The sequence below is a fragment of the Scyliorhinus canicula genome, chromosome 3 (assembly GCF_902713615.1).
Source record: "Scyliorhinus canicula chromosome 3, sScyCan1.1, whole genome shotgun sequence".
Taxonomy (NCBI): domain Eukaryota; kingdom Metazoa; phylum Chordata; class Chondrichthyes; order Carcharhiniformes; family Scyliorhinidae; genus Scyliorhinus; species Scyliorhinus canicula.
The window spans coordinates 273722781-273742750 of NC_052148.1; the positions used below are offsets into that span (position 1 = coordinate 273722781).

The following is a 19970-nucleotide window of genomic DNA, read 5'->3' on the forward strand; positions in this document are numbered from 1 at the left end:
TACTCTGAATTTCACACTCCTGGCCGACTAGGAGCCAATTAAAATCATAGAACAATTACAACACAGATGAGGCCATTCAGCCTGTTATGTCTGTGTTGTCCCTCTACAAGACCAACTCAGCTAGTCCCACTCTCCCGCTTTTACCCCATAACCCTGCAAGTATTTTCTCTTCAGATAATGCTACAATTGTCCTCCCAAAGCCATGATTGAATCTGCCTTTTCCTCACTCTCAGGCAGGGCATTTCCGATCCTAACCACTCACTGCAAATCGCTTTAAACCTGTCTCCTCTGGCTCTCAATCCGTGGGAGCTGTGAATCAAATTTTCACCATGATGGAAATGCTGGGAAGTCCCGCCCCCGAACATGGCACATCCTATTTTCGCGGGGACAGAACTGAAGTCAGGCAGGTGTTCACCCCTGCGCGATTTACAAAGGCATCTGCCATTGAAACCATTAGCTGCCTCCACTGGAGTGAGATTTTGGAAGGCCAGGAGGGTGAAACTCAGAGTGTGCAGATTACACCAGGTAAGAGGAGATCTGAACTTAGGTGGATTCGCTTGGATACCCCTTTGGGAGATGTAAGGCACCCTTTGGATTGTTCAAAGTAACATGATTGAGCATCACAAATGCATAAACTCATTAGAATTTTAAAGTGGTCAAGGATTTTTCAAAGCAGTTAAGTAACTATCAAACTGTCAAAGAACTGACATACTCAAAGAAGTGTCACAGCTGTCAAACAACTGTAAAGCTGTCAAAAATTGTCAAACTGTCAAAGAACCGCTAAAGCTACCAAATATGTGTCGAAGGACACCAAGTAGGTTGGCTTGGACAGCAAGGGCAAGATGTGGTGGGTGAGGGGCATGAGTTGGCACAATTTTGCATGGGTGTATGAGGGACCTTGGGGTGGATGGGGCTATGAGGTGGCATTGGTTGGCATGAAAGGGGCATGGGGTGTATATGGGGGAAGAGGTATGAGGGCTGGAGGGCAATCTTTTGCTTCAACCTTTTCTAAAATGTAATTCCTCAAAGTGTCTGATCACAGAGGTGGGTCTCCCCTTCCCCACACCCAGTAGCCTACACACTACTTATAGGACGGCATGTCCAGCTCCTACTCCAGCCCAAACCCTGAAATGAACATTCAAACATCAGACCATCATTTCTGAAGGTTGGGGTCACAGAGCCAGACTCAGACATGAAAGTCTGGATCATTGTCTCTCTAACCCATCTGTGTAGACCCTCATGAGTATGTTATCAGGGTTATAGCTTGTTAACCAATGTTCAAGTCATTAGTTGCATGTCTTCCTTTCAGCATATTTATTACTAACCATTACCATGTGTTGTAGCCGCAGAATCAGATATTAAAGTTCTTGTCTCAGCTTCAGATGATGGTCTGGTTGGTGATGAGGTTGGTAGTTCTGCGCATCCCCCTGCAGTGCACAATATTCCATGTTAGTACCACCCTGGATGGCCAGAAACTGTTTAACATTGTTCATGCCTTTTTGGATGCAGGAAAGAATAGATAGAACCATAGACTGATACAGCACCAAAGGAATCCATTCAGCCCGCCATACCTATACCAGCCCTTTGAGACAGCCATCCATTTTGTTCCATTCCCCCTGCAGACGGCAAATCATTCCACTTCTAGGAAAATGATTATTCAATCAGTTTTCACCCCACTATCAGGTAGCGCAGTCCAGGTCACAACTATTCTCTGCCTCAGGGCAGCACAGTGGCGCAGTGGTTAGCACTGCTGCCTCACAACGCTGAGGTCCCGGGTTCGATCCCGGCTCTGGGTCACTGTCCGTGTGGAGTTTGCACATTCTCCCCGTGTTTGCGTGGGTTTCGCCCCCACAACCCAAAGATGTGCAGGGTAGGTGGATTGGCCATGCTAAATTGCCCCTTAATTGGAAAAAATGAATTAGGTACTCTAAATTTATTTTTTAAAACTTTGTTTTGTTAACGTTGAGGGAGAGATTGTTGTCATTGCACCGTGTCACTAGGTTCTCTATCTCCGAACTGTATTCTGACTCATCGTTGTTTGAGATCCAACCCACTACGGTTGTGTCATCAGCAAACTTGTAGATGGAGTTTGAGCCAACTTTTGCCACACAGTCGTGTGTGTACAGGGAGTATAGTAGGAGGCTAAGTATGTAGCCTTGCGGGGGGCCCAGTATTGAGGGCGATCGTGGATGAGGTGTCATTGTTTATCCTTGCTTACTGATTGTGGTCTATGGGTCAGGAAGTCGAATAGCAGGTAACAGTGTGCAAATGCAGAGGATATTTAAAGGAGGAACCGCTGTGTGTGTAATATTGACTCACACTCTCAGGATGAGACACAGATTTACATTGCCCATGTCTTAACTTCTGAAATATTTGTTGTGCTGTTAGTTATTCCTGCTATCCATACGCTGGAGATTTTGTAAGACTGATGCAAACACCAGCGATAAACAAGGTTCACCTGGCAGGAAACACAGAGGTAAACAAAATAGACGGGACAATTAGTGGCACCGTGATCTGCCGGTCGGTCGATAAGTTATGTGAAAGGTTGAGATTGATAAAGGAGTCATCTCTGTAATGAGCTGAGCTTCAGAGAGAGGTGAGGTTCCGTCATAATGCCGTTTTGCCAATTACCACTGGGATGTCCTTCGTTTGGTAGTCGAATTATGGAATATTTCAGAACAGGAGGACGCCATTCGGCCCATCGGGTCAGTGTCACTTAGTCCCACTCCCCTTCCTAATTGGCCAATCCTTGATTCAAACAGATTTCCTGGTGGGAAGCAAAGGTGAGAGATCGGACAAGCGGCAAAACTGAATCAAACCAGTTCCTGATGCAGGAATGTGTAAGATTGGGAATATAGACAGTTAAGGGGATTGGGAAAAGCGAGGAGAGTGGATCTGTTTAGTTTTGTTGGATATTTTCCTCGATAGGAGTGAACTGAAACACTGGCCTGTGTCGAATCTGGGTCTTTGTCACAGAAAAGGGAACAGACTCCCCATGAATGTGAGAAGAATGATCTCAAATCTCTGGCAATTTACCCTGAATCACGAATCAACTATCATCCATTTAACCATTCATACTGAATAACTAACTATTTACATTAATCACTAACCAGCCAACATGCATGTAACTATTTATACTGTATCACTAACTATTAACACTAAATCACAATTGTGGAAGGGAAATTAATGAGTTGCCCACTTAGAAGCATGCTGGGAATATTGTCTATATTTTAACACTGCTTTTGAATGAAAATAAGTAGGTCAGGTAACGTAAACTAAATACTGCTTAGTATTTTGGACTCGGCCTTATTATGATAATAAGTTGTTCTTCCGAAGGACAACAAAATGCGGACTCGAATTGTTTTTAAACCAAGGGCACAACATTCATATTTCCTCTTGCGTATGTTCCCAAACTTTATCTCTTCAAAGTTGTTTATTTCACACTATAAATATAATGGCTTCCAACTGTATAACTCAGAGTATTGTGTAATGGCTATGCATCCAGACCATGGCCCTCTCCGCAAATGTTTGTGTTGAATAGATTTCCTTAATCGAAACTCGAAGAATTTGTCTTTATGATAATTACCACGACAACTAACCAGCTAACACATTCAACTATTTATACTGAATCACTAACTATTTGCACTATATCACTAACCAGCTAATGTACATGTAACTATTTATACTGAGTCAGTAACTAGCTAACATATATCTAACTATGCTTCAGTGCTGTTTGACAAGTTGTGTGAGTGGGCAGATGCATGGTAGATGCAGGGTAATGTGGATAAATGGATTAAAAAACAGAAGGACAAATTATTACTTGAATGGCTCTAGATTGAGAGAGGGGAATGTGCAATGGATCTGCGTGTCCTCGTACACCAGTCACTGAAGGTAAGCATGCAGGTGCAGTAGGAGGTAAAGAAGACCAATGGTTTGTTGGCTTTCATAGCGAGATGATTTGAGTACAGGAACAGGGATGTCTTGCTGCAGTTATACAGGACCTTGGTGAGGCTACACCTGGATTATTGTGGGCAGTTTCGGTCGCCTTACCTGTAGAAGGATCTTCTAGCTATGGAGGGAGTGCAGCAAAGGTTTACCAGACTGATTCCTGGGATGGCGGGACTGACGTATGAGGAGAGATTGAATCGGTTAGGATTGTATTCACTGGAGTTCAGAAGAATGAGGGGGGATCTCATAGAGACTTATAAACTTCTAACAGGACAGGACAGGGTAGATGGAGGAAGGATGATCCTGATGGTGGGGGGGTGTCCAGAACAAGGGGTCACAGTCTGAGTATACGGAGATGAGGAGAAATTTCTTCACTCAGAGAGTGTGAGCCTGGGGATTCGTTACCACAGGAAGTAGTTGAGGAAAACATGAATGTTTTCAAGAAGGAATTAGAAATAGCTATTGAGGTTAAAGTGAACAAAGGAAATGGGGGGGGGGGGGGGGAAACAAATTATTGAGTTGGATGATCAGCCATGATCATGTTGAATGGCGGAGCAGGCTGCAGGGGCCGAATGGTCTCCTCCTGCTCCTATCGTCAATGTTTCTGGGAAATTACACTGAATAGTTTAACAGGTAAATTACATTTAATGGTTTACACTGATCATGAACCCAACTAACAGATATTTAGACAGCGCAGCTCACCCCAGTACTGACCCTCTGACAATGCGCACTCCCTCAGTACTGACCCTCTGACAGTGCGGCACTCCCTCAGTACTGACCCTCTGACAGTGCAGCACCCCCTCAGTGCTGACCCTCTGACAGTGCAGCACTCCCTCAGTACTGACCCTCTGACAGTGCAGCACTCCCTCAGTACTGACCCTCTGACAGTGCAGCACTCCCTCAGTACTGACCCTCTGACAGTGCGGCACTCCCTCAGTACTGACCCTCTGACAGTGCGGCACTCCCTCAGTACTGACCCTCTGACAGTGCAGCACCCCCTCAGTGCTGACCCTCTGAACAGTTGCAGCACTCCCTCAGTACTGACCCTCTGACAGTGCGGCACTCCCTCAGTACTGACCCTCTGACAGTGCAGCAATCACTAGCGACTCGTGTTATTCCCAGGAGACGGCTACCGTCCACTTCAGTCATGTTAATGAGATTGAAATGAATGCAAATGAGGGTTAATAATATTCTCGCCCTTTTTGGCTGAGATCTGGAACTCACCTCCGGGAACGGGCAGCTGAATTGCAAACTGATTCGCGCTCAGCGTGAATCTCGATTTTGACATTTCCCGCTATTTACCCGGCATATCCAACTCCACGCTGGTGCAACGCGGTGGGTAAATCGTGCCAATGGAATCAAAATCATAGCAAGAAGATTTGGAAAGAGCTGTGGAGAATTATTTTCACTTCGAGTTGTTGGGATCAGAAATGTTCGACTTGGTGATGGTGGAAGCCGATTTCAGAAATAACTTTCACAGGGATTTTTTAAAATTCTCCTCCTTTTACACATTTTCTCCCAAATGTACACCCATCAACAATAAACAATAAACAATGATCAGTAACAAATGCAATGTCAATCCCCATATCAATAATAACGCTCCCATCCTCCCCCCAAACCCCAGACATTAGCTGCATGTTAACATAAACAAATGACAAAAAGAATGAGGAATCACCCATAGTCACCCTTAACCACACAGTCCCCCTCACCCCCAACCCTCCCAGCCCCCTCCCCCAATCCTCCCAGCCCCCCCTCTCACCAACCCTCCCAGCCCCCCCCTCCACCAAACCCTCTCCCAGCCCCCCTCCCCAACCCCCCCAGCCCCCCCCTCCCCCCCAACCCTCCCAGCCCCCCTCCCCCAACCCTCCCAGCCCCCCCCCCCCCAACCCTCCCAGCCTCCCCTCCCCCCAACCCTCCCAGCCCCCCTCCCCCCAAGCCCTCCCAGCCTCCCCTCCCCCATCCCTCCCAGCCCCCCCTCCCCCAACCTCCCAGCCCCCCCTCCCCCCAGCCCTCCCAGCCTCCCTCCCCCAAACACGCCCAGCCCCCCCCCCTCCCCCCAACCCTCCCAGCCTCCCCTCCCCCAACCCTCCCCAGCCCACCCTCCCCCATCCCTCCCAGCCCCCCTCCCCCACCAACGCTCCCAGCCTCACCTCCCCAACCCTCCCAGCCTCCCCTCCCCCCAACCCTCCCAGCCGTCACCCTTCCCCCCAACCCTCCCAGCCTCCCCTCCCCCCAACCCTCCCAGCCCCCCTCCCCCCAACCCTCCCAGCCCCCCTCCCCCCCAACCCTCCCAGGCCCCCTCCCCCAACCCTCGCCAGCCCCCCTCCCCCCAACCCTCCCAGCCTCCCCTCCCCCCAATCCTCCCAGCCCCCCTCCCCCCAAACCTCCCAGCCCCCAAACTCCCCTAATGTTCGATGTGATCCAATTCTCGAAAGTGCAGAATGAATAACGCCCATGAATTGTAGAACCCCTCCATCCTTCCCCTCAGTTCAAATTTGACCTTCTCAAGAGTCAAGAATTCCAGCTGGTCCCCCCATCACGCCCAGCTGACACTACCCCCTTCTCCAGTCCCCCTGTCGTCAGCACCTCCTCCAGCAATGTGGAGGCCGGCTCCACCGGGAAGCTCTGTATCTCCTTCCTGGCAAAATCTCGAACCTGCATGTATCTAAACATTTCCCCCTGCTCCAGTCCATACTTCCCTTCCAGCTCCTTCAATCCCGTAAACCGACCCCCAAGAAACAATTCTTTTAGTGTCCTAATTCCTTTCTCCTCCCATCTCCGAAACTTTCCATCCCACTTCCCTGGCTCAAATCTATGGTTCCCCGAATCAGCATTTCCCTTGGTCCTGCCCCCAACCCGAAGTGTTGGCGAAACCTCCTCCAAATTCTCAATGAAGCTATTATTACCGGACTCCCTGAGTATTTCCCCGGGGCCATCGGGAGCGGCGCTGTTGCTAGCGCCTTCAATCCCGACCCCCTGCACAAACTCTCCTCCAATACATCAGCTTCGGAAGACCCAAACCCCCTGTCTGCCTCCCTCTCTGTAGTAGCACCTTTCTAATTCTGGCCACCTTCCCTCCCCACATGAACGAGGTAATCATCCCTTCAAGCTCTCTAAAAAATGCCTTTGGCAGGAAAATCAGTAGGCATTGGAAAATAAACAGAAATCGCGGCACACGTTCATTTTAACCGCCTGTATCCAACCCGCCAGCGACAGAGGGAGACCTGCCCACCTTGCCAGATCAGTTTTCACCCTCCCCATCAAACTAGAAATGTTGTACTTACAGAGCCCTCCCCCCCTTAACCCCGGGCAACCTGCACCCCCCAGGTACTTTCACAGGGAATTGACAGGTTTTGGTGAATGAGAAATTTACAGAGATACAGACAAAACGCGATCAAGTGGGATATAAGCACAACTCCTCTCTCAAAGGGCTAGCACAGGGTTGATGGACTGGTTGGCTCCATCAGTGCAGTCGGTGGCTCTGATTCTGCTCTGTGAATCCCGAGCTTGCGTATTTTCCTCTATTGGTTCCCTCGCATCGATGAAAGTCCTTGAAAAACAGTCCGATCATCCTGATTCCAATGTGTCCCGTTTCTTTCTATTTTTTTCATGCTCCACATTTTCTGATATTCTCAATTTGGTTTGAGTGGGGTTTGCCAGCAAAACTGAAATCAGATCACGTCCCCCATATCCTCCCACATCTGTCTACAATTACCATTCATCAACAAACACTAACTTGTCTCCAATACATCCACATTTCCACCTTCCGCATGACTCATCCTCCTTCTAAGTGGGAGTTCAAACCCTTTGGAGCTGCCGCTATCTATCTCGGCTACACAATCTCAGCAAATGTTTTTTTACAGGATCCATGCTGCCTGGATCAGGGGTTTCTGGATTGTACCGATGATGGTGACAAAAAAAACACCCTGAAGAAGCCCGGCGAAATATTTAGGAGAAGAAGTCTCCAAATAATTATTATCGAGGTGATGAAAGAATACAGCTGTAAGGAGATGTGCTATCTGACTGGTGTGAGAGCCCTTGTGCGACAGGAGTGTGTCTCAAGTGTAGCTGTCGACAAGGGTCATCTGGTCAAAGGTCAGCTCATTAAGAATGATTGAAACCCTCCCCAGATTTCTGTTTGTCTTTCAGTGCCTCCCCCTCTTCATCCCAAAGGCCTTTTCCAAGCGGGTGGATAAGGTGATTTAGGGCTTTGTGTGGGCGGGTAAAACCCCGCGAGTGAGGAAAGTGTTGCTGGAGCGCAGTCGGGGGGAGGGTGGGTTGGCGCTGCCGAACTTCTGCAATTACTACTGGGCGGCTAATATAGCCATGATTAGGAAGAGGGTAGTGGGGGAGGGGTTGGCATGGGAGCAGATGGAGGCGGCGTCAGGTAAAGACACCAGTTTGGGAGCACTGGTAACGGCACCTCTGCCGTTCTCACCAATCCGATACTCCACAAGTCCGGTGGCGGTGGCAGCTCTGAGAATCTGGGAGCAGTGGAGGAGATATAAGAGAGTGGAGGGAGCATCGTTTTGGACCCCGATTTATAATAAGCACAAGTTTGTACCGGGTAGGCTGGATGGTGGGTTCCAGAGATGGCAAAAGGGCAGGAATTAGAAGGATGGGGGATCTATTTATAGACGGGGGCTTCCCCAGCTTGAAAGCTTGGAGGATAAATTTGAATGGCCAGCAGGGAAAACTTCAATTCCCTTACCGGCCTCCCCGAACAGGCGCCGGAATGTGGCGACTAGGGGCTTTTCACAGTAACTTCATTGAAGCCGACTTGTGACACTAAGTGATTATTATTATTATCTGACCAATCTGACAAAGGAAGTAAAAAAGGACCTGCAAAGATGGAACACACTCCCACTCTCCCTCGCAGGGAGAGTGCAGACGATCAAAATGAACGTATTGCCCAGGTACCTCTTCCTGCTTCGATCCATCCCGATCTACATCCCCAAGGCCTTTTTCAACTCACCGGACAAGTTAATCATGCTGTTTGTATGGGCAAGTTAATCATGCCGTTTGTATGGGGGAGGGAACAATGTTAGGATCCCAAAGAAAGTCTTACAGAAAACAAATTCCAGGGGAGGGCTCGCCCTCCCAAACCTACAGTGCTACCACTGGGCGGCAACAGCAGAAAGAGTAATGGGATGGATTAAGGAGCCAGAAGGGGGAACCTCACTCCGGGCCCTCGCCACGGCGGCACGGCCATCCCCACCCAAAAAACACTCCAGCAGCCCAATGCTGGGAGCCAACCTCCAGACCTGGAAACAGTTCCGACAGCAATTCAGCCTGACTGAAATGCCCGACATAGCCCCCATCTGCAACGACCATAGGTTCACACCAGCGCTGACTGACGCCACCTTTAAAAGGTGTAGACAGGAGGGGGGGGGGGGGGGGGGCAGTGACAGTCAGGGACCTATACACCAGTGTTCTTCAAACCCGGGGGCGCGACCCGCCGGTGGGTCGTAGGCGGGTGTCGGGAGGGTCGCGGAGCCATCCTTGGCGGCGCTCCCGATCAGCGAATCAGCCGCAGCAGCCGGCTTTTAATAATGCCGGCTGCAAGCGGTCTTCAAAGTGGCCGCGAATATATTTTTAAAAATCGGCCGCATTGCGCATGCGAGCCCGATCATCGACACAGAAGATTTTTTGACCTAATCTATCTAATCTTCCTACCTAAAGGGAGGCAGAGGGCAGGTCACGCCCGTCGAACATCGACGTCACGTGCTTTGGGCGCAATTGCGATTCCTCCATTTTGTTAGCAGCAAACAAGCAACAGAGCTGTCAAATTTAGAATAGATTGTTTTGTAATAAGGAAAAGAGGGCCAGAGACACAAACAGGCCAGAGACACAAACAGGCCAGGGTATCACAACTAAACCTGCTGGAGAGAGAGTGGCTCAGGAGAGTCCACAACAGCACAAAGCAGTGTTGGTAAGAGCTGTCAAGGAGAATCCACAACAGGACAAAGCAGTGTTGGTGTGAGCTGTACAGGAGAATCCACAACAGGACAAAGCAGTGTTGGTGAGAGCTGCACAGGAGAGTCCAAACAGGACAGGTGTGAGTTCCAGGGCCTCTGGTGAACAGCCCATTAAGAAGAAACTGAAATCAGGCACAAAGCAGTATAAAGAGGATTTTTTAAGGTATGGCTTTATTAATTGTGCCAATGCAAATCAGGATGTAAAGCCCATGTGTGTTATATGCAGGGAAGTGCTGGCAAATTAAAGTTTAAAACCCTCCAAACTTCAAAGGCATTTGAAGACTAAGCCTGGCAAGTTCAAGGACAAACCTCTTGATTTTTTTCAAAGGAAGCAACGAGAAGTTAAATCGTCGGCTGAAATGTTACATTGAACGACAAAGTACAATTAGCCTCTTACATGATAGCTTACCGTGTAGCTAAAGAGAAAATGCCCCACACAATAGGAGAGAGATTAATTCTCCCTGCAGCATTAGATATAGTTTGTACGGTCATAGATGAGAGGTTCGTTGAAAAAGTGAAATGCATCCCACTTAGTGATAGCACAGTGGCTCGCCGAATTTCTGATATTGCTGAGAATTTAGAAGCACAGCTTATTTCTCATTTAAAATCAGGGCAGGCATTCTCAATACAACTGGATGAAAGAACAGACATTTCAGATTGTGCAACCTTGCTGGTGTACATTAGGTATGTTTGGCGCAATGAACTTGTTGAAGATTTGCTGTGCTACCTGACTTTAGCAACCCACACGACTGGCACAGTAATTTTTGAAGTTTTGAATAGTTTTGTGGTTGGAATGTGCCGGCTCGACTGGGTTCATTGCAGAGGAATCACAAGTGATTGGAGCAGCCAACACGATTGGGAAAAACAGCGGACATTGTTTGGAATCATTGTTTTATTCACCGTGAGGCACTGGCATCGAAAGGAATTCCATCCAATCTTGAAGTGGTGTTGAAAGGAATAGTGAAAGTTGTGAATTTCATTAAACGCAGCCCACTCAATACCAAACTTTTTGACACTGTGTTCCGATATGGGGGCACACATTTATTGTCCCACACAGAGGTACGTTGGCTGTCAAAGGGTCGGGTGCTACTCAGAGTTTACGAACTGAGGTACGAAATTCACGCTTTCCTCCTCGAGAAATTGTCCCCTCTGGCTGATTCGTTTGCTGATGAAACTTGGATGTTAACTATGTCTTACCTTGCAGACATCTTTTCAATTCTAAATGAACTGAACCTCAAACTGCAAGGGAAGGATGATGGTTGCTTTCGGCACTCTGAAGAAATCGAAGCTTTCTGAAAAATATTGAAAGTTTGGCAATTGCGAGTGCAAAGCCAAAACTACTACTTGTTTCCCACTTGTTTCCCACACTGTTACAACACATTGAAGAAAACAGCATTAGTAAGGAAACTGTAAATGGATTGGCAAGCCTTATTGAGTTGCGTCTGCTGTCCTGGTCGACAATTTTGGTCGCTACTTTCCAGAGAAGTTTAAGATTCTGAGAAAGAGGAGGTGCGTGAAAAATCCCTTTGAGTTTGAGACCCCAGAATCAGTTCTTAACTTGCAGAAGAAATTGAGCTTATGCATCTCAGCTGTGACTGCAATGAGGCTGTCAGAATTCTGGAGTAGCATCTCTGAGGAGTATCCGGAGCTGAGTAAAACAAGCATTTTTTGCTCTTGCCCTTCACAATGACCTACATGTGCGAGGTTGGATTTTCCGTCCTCACAAAGGTGAAGACGCCAGAAAGGAACCGGCTGAATCTTTCACCCAATATGCGCATAGCCCTCTCTTCCTATGAACCTGATTGGAGTGAGATCGTGAGGACCAAGCAGGCTCACCTCTCGCATTAACGGTAAGAGAAAATGGTGGGTCGCAAAGGTCGGCCGGCGTGGGTCGCGAGGGTCGGCCGGCATGGGTTGCGAAGGTCGGCCGTGTTGGATCCCGAAATTGGCCGGTTGGTAAAAATGGGTCCCCGGAAAAAAAGTTTGAAGAACACTGCTATACACCAACGGCAGGGTCACAACACTGGACAAACTGAGGGAGAGATTCCAGCTCGCTAAGGGCAACAAACTCAGGTACCTGCAGCTTAAAAACTTCCTATGGAAGGAGACAAGGACATACCCACGCCCACCACGACAGACGCTATTGGAGGAATTACTTTTGGTGTAAAATTCTAGGTAAAGGAAACTGTAGCAACATGTACAAATGACTGATAGAGAGGGCCGACACTGTACAGGACGCAACAAGGAGGAAATTGGAGGACGACTTGGGGCTCGAAATATTGTGGGGACTCTGGAGCGAAGCACTACAAAGGGTCAACTCCACCTCCACGTGCGCAAGGCTCAACCCAACGCAACTAAAAGTGGTACATGGAGCCCACTTAACAAGAACGCGAATGAGAAGGTTCTTCCCAGAGGTAGAGGATAGATGTGAACGGTGCCAAGGAGACCAGGCCAACCACACCCACATGTTTTGGTCTTGCCCCAGACTTGCAGGGTACTGGACAGCCTTCTTTGAGGCAATGTCCAAAGTGGTGGGGGTGAGGGTGGAGCCGTGCCCAAAAGTGGCGGTCTTCGGGGTATCAGACCAGCCAGATTTCTTCATGGGCGGACGCCCTTGCCTTTGCTTCCCTATCGCCTGCCATAGAATCCTGTTTGGCTGGCGGTCAGCAGTGCCACCCAAAGCTGACCTATCGGAATTCCTCCAAATAGAGAAAATCAAGTTTGCCATCCGAGGGTCGGGTGATGGCTTCCTCAGGACATGGGAACCATTCACCCAACTGCTCCGGGACCTGTTTGTGGCCAACCAACAAATAAAGAAACAATCAAGTCGCCAAGTGCCAGGGGAAAGTAGCCAAGACATGAGAAAAGAGAGGGAAGGGAGGGAAGACCCTGGGGGGGGGGGGGCAAAAGAGAGTAGCCAAATACAGCTGAAAAGAAAGGGCAGCAGCAGAGAGGGGGGGGGGGGGAGAAGGGGGCAGTGATAGGAGGGGCAGTGAGGGAGGAGAGACAAGGGGAGAAAAATAAAAGAGAGAAGCCAGAGGGGAGGAAAGAGGAGGGAACACAAACTAGAGGGAGAGCACAGGAAATGACAACACAACAGGGCAAAGGAGAGTAAGGAGGTACAAGAGGAAGAAATGACAGATGGCCGAAGTGGAGGCAAATGCACAAAAACAAAAAAAGAAAAACCGACTGGGAAATGCAGGAGACATCAGGGTCTCCAGCCAGCCCGGTTTGTTTTGCTTGATTTGTTTGTATTACAATAAAACAGGAAAGATGGTGGGGAGAAAGACCCCCTCCCCAATGTCATGTTGATGAGCCATCAATTGCACGTGAGACGAGTTGCTGTACAAAGTTAGGCTTTAATAAGCTAGAACTTAGCCCTGCGGTCGACTACAATAAATGGACGACCGCCGGGCGTTCCGACTATTTATACCTCGGTATGGAGGCGTGGTTAACTCAGCCTCTCGACCAGGGCCAATGGTAAGCCGGTGTTCTGCACCAATAGCAGACAGCTATGCAAATCATACCACCACACATGTGTAATGACATTTTCTCTCCGTTGCTTCTCTCTGGAAACACTGACCCTGTTTTTATTTTCCCACCCCTTGTTTTTTGAGTTTTTTAATGTTTTTGTTATTTCTTTTTGGTTTCTCTGCGTGTACATCTGTAAATATACCATGCATAAAACCCAATAAAAACATTCTTAAAAAGAAACAGAAATATACAGGATTAGCAAACAGTTATTTCTCTATTTAGAAGGGGAGATACAATAAATCCAGGGATTTCAGAAGCAGTTACATTAGCAGTGATGGCGAGGAAGGTAATGGAACCTTTACGCAATTATGTACTAAAATCATCTCAAAATTCAAAATACAATATAACTGCCAGCACAATTTCCAAAAGGAAAAGTCACATTTGATCAACCTCATTCTTTGAAGATGTACTGGATATAATGTATTTAGATTTTCAAAAGGACTTCAATAAGGTACACTTGGCAAACACATACCTCGGTTCATGTGGGGGTGGCACAGTGGCACAGGGGTTAGCATTGCTGCCTCACACACCAGGTTTAATTCCCACCTCGGGCCATTGTCTGGACGTTCTCCCCGGGTCTGCGCGTGGGTTTCCTCCGGGTGCTCCGGTTTCCTTCCACTGTCCAATGATGTGCAGGTTAGGTGGATTGGCCGTGCTAAATTGTCCCTCAGTGTCCAAAGGTTACATGGGATTACAGGGTTAGAACGTAGAAGCGAGTGCAGGTAGGGTGCTCATTCAGAGGGTTGGTGCGAAATTGATGGGCCAAATGGCCTACTTCTGCACTGCAGGGAATATATTGTTCTATGTGGGGATGTTGGTAAAGAACAAAACAGAAAGCTAACCAGCTAGAAAACACAGAGTGGTCAAGATGACGTGATTAGATGTTGCAGTAGTGCGAAAGGGTGAAATGACAAAGGGGAGGACGGTCAACACCTCCATAAACAAATGGGTCCAAATGTTTTTATGACAGTGCGGCGCTCCCTCAGTACTGACCCTCTGACAGTGCAGCACTCCCTCAGTACTGACCTTCTGACAGTGCAGCACTCCCTCAGTACTGACCCTCTGACAGTGCAGCACTCCCTCAGTACTGACCCTCTGACAGTGCGGCACTCCCTCAGTACTGACCCTCTGACAGTGCAGCACTCCCTCAGTACTGACCCTCTGACAGTGCAGCACTCCCTCAGTACTGACCCTCTGACAGTGCAGCACTCCCTCAGTACTGACCCTCTGACAGTGCAGCACTCCCTCAGTACTGACCCTCTGAAAGTGCAGCACTCCCTCAGTACTGACCCTCTGACAGTGCAGCTCTCCCTCAGTACTGACCCTCTGACAGTGCAGCACTCCCTCAGTACTGACCCTCTGACAGTGCAGCACTCCCTCAGTACTGACCCTCTGACAGTGCAGCGCTCCCTCAGTACTGACCCTCTGACAGTGCGGCGCTCCCTCAGTACTTTTTTTAAAAAATAAATTTAGAGTACCCAATTATTTTTTCCAATTAAGGGGCAATTTAGCGTACCCAATCCACCTATCCTGCACATCTTTGGGTTGTGGGGGTGAAACCCACGCAGACACAGGGAGAATGTGCAAACTCCTCACGGACAGTGACCCAGGGCCGGGATTCGAACCCGGGTCCTCAGCGCCGTAGGCAGCAATGCTAACCATTGTGCCACCGTGCCGCCCCCGCTCCCTCAGTACTGACCCTCTGACAGTGCAGCACTCCCTCAGTACCAACACTCTGACAGTGCGGCACTCCCTCAGTACTGACCCTCTGACAGTGCAGCACTCCCTCAGTACGGACTGGGGCTGGTTTCACACACTGGGCTAAATCGCTGGCTTTTAAAGCAGCCCAAGGCAGGCCAGCAGCACGGTTCAATTCCTGCACCAGCCTCCCCGAACAGGCGCCGGAATGTGGCGACTAGGGGCTTTTCACAGTAACTTCATTTGAAGCCTACTTGTGACAATAAGCAATTTTCATTGTCATTTCATTTCAGCCTCTGACAGTACGGCACTCCCTCAGTACCGACCTTCTGACAGTGCGGCACTCCCTCAGTACTGACCCTCTGACAGTGCGGCAGTCCCTCAGTACTGACCCTCTGACAGTGCGGCACTCCCTCAGTACTGACCCTCTGACAGTGCAGCACTCCCTCAGTACTGACCCTCTGACAGTGCGGCATTCCCTCAGTACTGACCCTCTGACAGTGCGGCACTCCCTCAGTACTGACTCTCTGACAGTGCGGCACTCCCTCAGTACTGACCCTCTGACAGTGCAGCACTCCCTCAGTACTGACCCTCTGACAGTGCGGCACTCCCTCAGTACTGACCCTCTGACAGTGCGGCACTCCCTCAGTACTGACCCTCTGACACTGCAGCACTCCCTCAGTACTGACCCTCTGACAGTGCGGCACTCCCTCAGTACTGACTCTCTGACAGTGCGGCACTCCCTCAGTACTGACCCTCTGACAGTGCAGCACTCCCTCAGTACTGACCCTCTGACAGTGCGGCACTCCCTCAGTACTGACCCTCTGACAGTGCAGCACTCCCTCAGTACTGACTCTCTGACAGGGCGGCACTCCCTCAGTACTGACCCTCTGACACTGCAGCACTCCCTCAGTACTGACCCTCTGACAGTGCAGCACTCCCTCAGTACTGACCCTCTGACAGTGCAGCACACCCTCAGTACTGACCCTCTGACAGTGCAGCCCTCACTCGGTACTGACCCTCTGACAGTGCCGCACTCCCTCAGTACTGACCCTCTGACAGTGCAGCACTCCCTCAGTACTGACCCTCTGACAGTGCAGCACTCCCTCAGTACTGACCCTCTTACAGTGCAGCACTCCCTCAATGCTGACCCTCTGACAGTGCAGCACTCCCTCAGTACTGACCCTCTGACAGTGCAGCTCCCTCAGTACTGACCCTTTGACAGTGCGGCACTCCCTCAGTACTGACCCTCTGACAGTGCTGCACCCCCTCAGTACTGACCCTCTGACAGTGCGGCACTCCCTCAGTACTGACCCTCTGACAGTGCAGCACTCCCTCAGTACTGACCCTCTGACAGTGCAGCATTCCCTCAGTACTGACCCTCTGACAGTGCAGCACTCCCTCAATACTGACCCTCTGACAGTGCGGCACTCCCTCAGTACTGACCCTCTGACAGTGCGGCTCTCCCTCAGTACCGACCCTCTGACAGTGCGGCACACCCTCAGTACTGACCCTCTGACAGTGCGGCGCCCCCTCAGTACTGACCCTCTGACAGTGCTGCACACCCTCAGTACTGACCCTCTGACAGTGCGGCACTCCCTCAGTACTGACCCTCTGACAGTGCAGCACTCCCTCAGTACTGACCCTCTGACAGTGCAGCACTCCCTCAGTACTGACCCTCTGACAGTGCAGCACTCCCTCAGTACTGACCCTCTGACAGTGCGGCACACCCTCAGTACTGACCCTCTGACAGTGCGGCGCTCCCTCAGTACTGACCCTCTGACAGTGCGGGCTCCCTCAGTACTGACCCTCTGACAGTGCGGCACTCCCTCAGTACTGACCCTCTGACAGTGCGGTGCTCCCTCAGTACTGACCCTCTGACAGTGCAGCACTCCCTCAGTACTGACCCTCTGACAGTGCAGCACTCCCTCAGTACTGACCCTCTGACAGTGCAGAGATGGTCAGCCTCGGCCCTCTATCCAGCCCCACTACCTCACGCCCCCCCCCCCCCCCCCCCCCCCCCCCCCCACGCTCTACAGAATAAATTTGACCCAATGTTCCCTTCTCTCCAGCTTTGGTAAAGAGTCGTCCAGACTCTCTCCAGACAGCCGCCGTCAGACCTGTTGATTTTCTGTGTTTGTTTCAGATTCCAGCATCCACAGTAATCTGCTTTTATCTTCGTGTTTATTCATTCAGTCTGGGAAACTTTGTTCTCCAACAACCGCACTCTCTATTGGGATGATCCCATTGTCAATGCTTCACATTAGCTACACCAGAGAATATCTGCTATGGTTAGATATAAACAGTGTGCAAACTCCTGAAATTAGTGTTCCCAACTTTAAGCTATATTTTAGCCACTTATGACACATCCGGCATCTGAAAATGCCTGTCTAATCTGAGCAAATCTCTGGAGCTGTAGCTGAATGATTTAAAGCTGGTTGTTGTAATTCTGAAGGACACATTATGAAGGAAGGGGCAATTTGAACAGAGGAATTAGGAGCAGAAGTCAGTAATTCAGCCCCTCCAGCCTGCTCCGCCATTCAATCAGATCATGGCTGATCTCTTCCTGGTCTCAAACCCACCTCCCCACCTGCTCCCCAAATCCCTTTGACCTGTTGTTTTATTAGAAATATATCTATCTCCTTCCTGAAACCATTTAATGACTCAGATCCCACCGCACTATGGGGCAGCGAGTTCCACAAATTCACCACCCTCTGTGAGAAGTAGTTCCTCCACATTTCAATTTTAAACTTACCACCTCTCAACCTGTATCTGTGACCTCTGATTCCAGATTGCCCCACAAGGGGGAACATTTGGTCCACGTTTACTTTACCAATCCCATTTAGTATTTTATACACCTCGATCAGATCCCCTCTCATCCTTCTAAACTCCAGCGAGTATAAACCCAAACTATTTAATCTCTCCTCGTACGTCAACCCTTTCATCCCCGGAAACAACCTGGTGAGCCTCCTCTGAACTGTCTCCAACGCCGCCACATCCTTCCTCAAATAAGGGACCAAAACTGGACACAATCCTCCAGATGTGGTGTCACCAACACCCTATACAATTGCAACAACAAGACTCTACTTTTATACTCCAGATCTATTGCAATTCCTGATCCGTGGGTAACTCATGTGATGGGATAAAATTGGTCATTCCACCGCCTGGTTTGTATCTGGGAATATCCTCAAAGGAATTAGGTCACACTTGGAGTATAGTGTTCAATTCTGGTCGCCACATTCCCAGAAGGATGTGGTGGATTTAGAGAGGGTGCAGAAGAGATTTACCAGGATGTTGCCTGGCATGGAGGGCATTAGCTATGAGGAGCGGTTGAATAAACTCGGTTTGTTCTCACTGGAACGACGGAGGTTGAGGGGCGACCTGATAGAGGTCTACAAAATTATGAGGGGCAGAGACAGAGTGGATCGTCAGAGGCTTTTCCCCAGGGTAGAGGGGTCAATTGCTAGGGGGCATAGGTTTAAGGTGGGAGGGGCAAGGTTTAGAGGCATGTTTTTTACACAGAGGGTAGTGGGTGCCTGGAACTCGCTGCCGGAGGAGGTGGTGGAAGCAGGGACGATAGTGACATTTAAGGGCATCTTGACAAATACATGAATAGGATGGGAATAGAGGGATACGGACCCAGGAAGTGTAGAAGATTTTAGTTTAGACGGGCAGCATGGTCGGCACAGGCTTGGAGGGCCGAAGGGCCTGTTCCTGTGCTGTACTTTTCTTTGTTCTTTTGTTCATTGAATACTCCGGACACCTGATGGAGCTGTTGTTCATCAGCCCCACGGAATAAACCCTCGAGTATTTGCTCAGCTGTTCCTGAGTCCTTGAAAGGAACAAAAGTAAGGAATTGAAACACTTTCTTACCGAGCAACGTGTGAGAGAAGCAGAACAGCCAAAGAATGGTTCCAGCCCAGGACCTCATGTTCCCGCGTCTGTATCCCGGGATCGCAAACGCTGGCTACTTCTTTTCCGATCCGGCGATGACCAGCTCAGCGAATGTAGGGAAAAGGTTTGAACCAACAGGGAACACTCCTGGTTATTTTAGAACTTCCTCCGAGAAGCAGCAGGAAATCTGTGCAACCTGACTGAAATCCAGCCAAGGGGAAAGGTTTGTAACAATGATTTACAACAAATCAACAGGGAGATAGTGAAAATAGGAAGACTGCAATAAAGAGAGCGCTGTGAAAACCCCGGGTCACTGCTGAGATCCAGCGTCTATTCGAATGAACTCTCCTAAGTCCATGATAAACTCAAACACATAGCTGTGCGTACAGTACAAACTCATTATTACACCAAGAGCACCCTTGTTTTGAGCAATTAGGCGCTGGGTCTCTGAGTTATGCATCATGTCTGGATCTAATGAGGTGGTAACATTTGAAGCAGGGTCTTTCTCAATCCAAAGAATTACACACTGAATGAGCTTGGCTCCAGTCAACATCACCGGCAGCAGCATTGGAGAAACAATCATTTTCAAATTGTGCACAGCTTTGCAAAACAAACAGATAAACTGAATCATCCTTTCCAGTTCAAACGAAGATAATCTTCAATGCGAAACAGTTAATTTAGCTCCAGAGATTTGAGCACGGAATCCTGGTTCACATTCGTGTCTCAGTACTGAGGGAGTGCCGCACTGTCAGAGGGTCAGTACTGAGGGAGTGCTGCACTGTCAGAGGGTCAGTACTGAGGGAGTGCTGCACTGTCAGAGGGTCAGCACTGAGGGAGCGCCGCACTGTTAGAGGGTCAGTACTGAGGGAGTGCTGCACTGTTAGAGGGTCAGTACTGAGGGAGTGCCGCACTGTCAGA

General features: G+C 49.3%; 1 protein-coding gene across 4 annotated transcripts in view; it reads right to left on the reverse strand.

The window, feature by feature from the left end:
* LOC119963563 overlaps positions 1-19761 on the reverse strand; it is a 56644-nt gene extending 36883 nt beyond the window's left edge. Inside the window, exons 1-2 of one of the 4 annotated variants that reach the window (XR_005460123.1) lie at positions 19032-19761; positions 1326-1427 (exon numbers count right to left, since the gene is read on the reverse strand). Coding sequence is in view for 3 of the 4 variants with exons in the window: in XM_038792869.1 (XP_038648797.1) it covers positions 1326-1427; positions 19032-19089 (160 nt within the window). In the remaining variant the exon portion in view is untranslated. The remainder of the gene's footprint in view (positions 1-1325; positions 1428-19031) is intronic. The other 3 variants (XM_038792869.1, XM_038792871.1, XM_038792872.1) reach the window with 3 other exon arrangements.
* Positions 19762-19970: the final 209 nt, after the last annotated feature.